The sequence below is a fragment of the Tupaia chinensis genome, unplaced genomic scaffold, assembly GCF_000334495.1.
Source record: "Tupaia chinensis unplaced genomic scaffold, TupChi_1.0 Scaffold000377_2, whole genome shotgun sequence".
NCBI classification, from domain to species: Eukaryota; Metazoa; Chordata; class Mammalia; order Scandentia; family Tupaiidae; genus Tupaia; species Tupaia belangeri.
Window position 1 is genome coordinate 2,865,108 of NW_006159876.1, and position 4,434 is coordinate 2,869,541.

A 4,434-nucleotide genomic window follows, 5' to 3' on the forward strand; every position below is an offset into this window, starting at 1 on the left:
ACGAAGAAACATGGAGACAGACAGCAAGAAATCACCCCCCAGGGGGGATGGTCACGCCGCAATCCCTTCTCCTCCATTCTCCTCTCGGGATCTTGGGCACGCACGCACACGCGCCCGGCGTGAGTTTTAAGCCACCAGGTCCGGGACACGAACCGCGGTCGACTACGTGGGAGTCCAGCGACATAGCCATTACGCTAACTGCTGGTTCCCACCAGAAACACATTTTAAACAGGAATAATACCTTATTTCTAATTTATGTCATTCTAGAGCTTAGGACCCTGGCAATATGCTCACATATTTGTACAATTCATGAAAGAAAGCTATTTTGCAAGACCAGAAGGAAGCATGGTGGTTAAGGGCGCTGAACTCCCACATGGGTGAATGTGGTTTGAGGCCCGGACCTGGTGGCTTGCTTTCGCACTTTCTCTCTCTCTTGATCTCACTCTGTCTCAATCTGGTCAAATTAAAATAAATAAATAAATAAAGTTAAATAATTATTAAAAAAAAAAAAAAAGAAAGAAAGAAAGAAAACTATTTTGCATCCTTTTTCTTTGAGGACACCCAGAACTTGCATAAACTTCAGGTCCCAGACTGCCCAGCTCCATCTCCAGGTCATTCCTGTTAGAGGTCAATCTTGAAGTGACCTTGCCAATCTGGCACCAAGAGCTCCTTCTTGTCAATAGGCTTTCTTTTCTTCAGTTCAGCGTCTCTCATGTTTACCACTGTGCCCTGGTCTAATCAGAGAAATCACCAGAGCAAGAAAGTCCTCCCTGCGGGCAGCCCCAGAGAGGGGAAACTGCTCGAGAAATATGTTGGAGGTGAAGGATGAAGATGTGTACAGCCTTGCCCTCATTCGTGCTAGGAAGTGTCGGGGAACAGTCCCTGTTTGTCTAGGGCAGCCTACACCAAGATGCCTCCTATTGTAACACAGCAGTGAGTCGCCGAGGTAGATGCGGGTGGCTCAGGGAGCTCAGCTAGGGAGCAGTATCTGTCAGAAACGAAGGACCAGCCCCGCCCCCCCCCGCCAGTGAGAGTTACCTTGCAATTCCTTCAGCCTTCTCTCTTTCATTTTAAAAATGCTGTTATTCTTTACTTTTTATTTATTTATTTATTTATTTATTTATTTATTTATTTTGCTATTGGGCATGTGTGCACATCAGAGAGAGACATAGGGAAAATGAGAAAGCATGCTGCCAGGTCTGGGACTCGAACTGTGCTTGCCCCTGTGGTAGTCCAGCACCTGAACCGCGATGACACCTGCTGGACCCTCCTTCGACTTTCTAGACACTCACCCGGCCAGCAGCCAACATTTAGGTTGACTAGCTCATTTAATCTTCACAACCATCCCAAACAGGTTCTATTATCAGCCAATTTCAGCAGATGAAAAAATTAAACCTACGCACTGGAGAGACTAAGAGATTTCTCCCAGGTCACAAAACCACAAGTAGTAACACTGCCAGGCGTCAAGCTAGGCTGACTCTGGAGCCCAAGCCCTTAACCACCATCTGGAACCTTCCAGTCGCACCCGAAGTTTTCTGCCAGCAGCTCCAGGCTTGTTTCTTATCCTCCTCATACCGTTTTGGTTTTCTTCCCATGAAATTCCTTCCCCTTGCCTCAATACAGCTGTGGTGTCATACAAGCAGCAGAATGACAACAGGTACTCCCACTCCGTATCCACCTCCAGTCAAACAGGAAAAAAGATGCTCAGACCATAACATTCAGCCAGAATCCACTGTGGTCAGAACGCGCCTTGAAAACAAACAGCAATGGGTGTGTGTGCGTGCGTGCCCAAGATCCCGAGAGGAGAATGGAGGAGAAGAGATTGTGGCGTGGCCATCCCCCCTGGGGGGTGAGTTCTCAATTTCTATCTCTCTTTCTCTGTCTGTCTGGCAAGCGCACGTGCACTATAGCAAAAACCTCTCAAAAAAAAAAAAACAACAGCAACGATTACTAAGGAATCCCCTGCTCTGGGGAAGTGGGGAGGACTTTCTGTTTTAAGACAGTAAAATACTGCACACAGAAACTTAAGGAACGTTTGCAATGCAACCCACCAACCGGTACAGGTCAGTATCATGGGACCAAGTCTCCCTCCACAAGAGGAAATCGCATACCCACAGGGGCTGGCCAGAAGCAGGCCTGCAATGAGGGGGTCATGCACAACAGACAGGGCAGCACAGAGGAGGAGCCTCAGGAAGGGAGACTGGGCCCTGCTGGTGGCAGTGCTGAGGTGCCTGGATCCCATGTGGCTGACCGTGATTCAAGTCCTAGACCTTATGTCTTTTGTTTTTAAGAGGTCTTGTTTTTGGTGTTTTTTTTTTTTTTTTTGCTATAGGGCGCGTGCACTCGCCAGACAGAGAGAGACAGAGAGACAGAAAGCAAGAAATCACCCCCCAGAGGGGATGGCTATGCCACAATCCCTTCTCCTCCATTCTCCTCCTCTCGGGCTCTTGGGCACGCACACACACGTGCCCAGCATGAGTTTTAAGCCACCAGGTCCAGGACGCAAACTGCGGTCGACTACGTGGGAGGCCAGCAACATAGCCATTATGCTAACTGCTGGTCCTCTAGACCTTATGTCTTGAAAAACATGCCAGGCGGGGCTGGCAGGTGGTGTGGTGCTTAAGGGCATTGGATTCCCATACGGCCAGCCACGGTTCAAGTCCTAGACCTGGCGGTTTGCTTTCTTACTTTCCCTCTCTCTCTCTCTCTCTCTTTGTCCCTCTCTGGTCAAATTAAAATAAATAAAGTTAAATAAAATAATTTTTAAAAAGAAAAAGAAAAACATGCCAGCCATCTATACATGCATTTCCAAAATCCTGAAAGGAAAAATGGAGAATGGCATTACGGCATGACCACCCCCAACAGGGAGTGCTTTGTAACATTTGTTCTCTCTCTCTCTGGTGAGTGCATATGCCTGCTAACAAATTAAAAAATTAAAATTAAAGGGGCCAGCAGGTGGTATGGTGGTTGGGGTGCTGTGGTTGGAGTCCTGGTGGCTTGGAAGTCACACTAGGCGTGTGTGCAAGCATGCTCAAAATCCCAGGAGAAGGGACTGCAGCCTGGCCATCCCCTGGGGGGGTGATTTCTCACTTTCCCTCGCTCTGTCTCTCTCAGGTGAGCTCACGTGCCCTAGGGCAAAAACGTAAAAAAATTTTTTTTCTTAAATGAAGGGGGTCTGTTCAGAGCTGGTCTGAAGAACCTGACTGTGACCAGCAGTTAGTGTGATGACTGTGTCTGTGGACTCTCATGTAGTCCACCGCGGTTTGAGTCCCAGCCCCGGTAGCTTAAACTCATGCCAGGCGCAAGTGCGTGCATTTCCAAGATCTTGAGAGGAGAATGGAGAAGGGATTGCAGCGTGGCCATCCTCCCTGGGGTGATTTCTCTCTGTCTGTCTCTCTGTCTCTCTTTCTGGCGAGCACATGTGCCCTACAGCAAAAACTTCTCAAAAAAAAAAGAACGTGGCTGAGTTCAAATCACAGTTCCACCCTCAGCCTCTGATCATCATCCAGACGGACAGTCACCAAGCCAACAGGTCCCAGGAGAGGGAGGTTACAGAAATCATCAAAGCAAAGGTCCAAACCTGCTCTACTCATTTCACCACCGGCTTCCTAGCCTCCAGTGTGCAGGTCAGAGATTAAGAATCCCCTCTCGTCCAGTTATTTCCCCAGAAACCGCCATGAAATAGCCTCGTGGTTACCTAAGGAAACCAAGTACTGGCTTGTGGGCAAGACTGGGAGCTGCGGATGCGGACACCTGTGGGATGTCCACAGTCGTGGCGTTCACGCCTCAGCTGAAGAGCGAAGGGCTCCCCGTCAGGCAGGGAAAGCTGGAGTCCCTGGTGAGAAGAGGATCTGTCGAATGAATGAAGTCAGATGAAGAGGAAAGCTGCCTGCCTGGAGCACGACGGTTCCAGGAAGAAGGCCAAGGACCTGGAGTCCCCGGTCAGCAAGAGGAAGTCCGCGTACGCACGGGGCTGGCCAGGCAGCCGGCTGGCAATGAGGCGAGCCGGCCCCACAGGTGTCAGGCACGAAGGGGAGGACGCGGCGCGCTGGTCCCAACTCCTCTGCACTCCGGAGCCGACCTCAAAGGCGCAAACACGATCACATCTACAAGACGTCTGCCTCCTCTCCGCAGCAGACCAGAACCCCAGAGGATCGCGTTTAGAAAGCAGCTGGGGCGAGGGAGGAGGGTTGGACCAGCTTTCATTTTCTCGAGAGAAGACTGGGCAGTAGGCAGCGATGGCCGGAGGGGTCGGGGAAGGCGAGGGACACCAAGCCCCGCCGGGTGCACTGAGCGGTCCGAGGCAGGAGCACAATCAGTGCTTAGTCACCGGTGTCTGGGCGGCCAGGACTCCCTCGCCCCCTGCCAGCCGAGACGTACGTGACGAACCCGAGCGGAGCCAGCGCGCCGCGCACACAGACTCGCGCTCCCGCG

The 4,434-nt window shown here is 51.0% G+C and overlaps 1 protein-coding gene across 1 annotated transcript in view; it reads right to left on the bottom strand.

Annotated features, from left to right (window-relative positions):
- Positions 1-4,434, bottom strand: part of MAP2K1 (mitogen-activated protein kinase kinase 1) — a 108,632-nt gene that overhangs the window by 100,133 nt on the left and 4,065 nt on the right. The window contains exons 2-3 of the mRNA XM_027773822.1: positions 3,901-4,081; positions 3,698-3,785 (exon numbers count right to left, since the gene is read on the bottom strand). Of these exons, the coding sequence (XP_027629623.1) occupies positions 3,698-3,785; positions 3,901-4,081 (269 nt within the window). The remainder of the gene's footprint in view (positions 1-3,697; positions 3,786-3,900; positions 4,082-4,434) is intronic.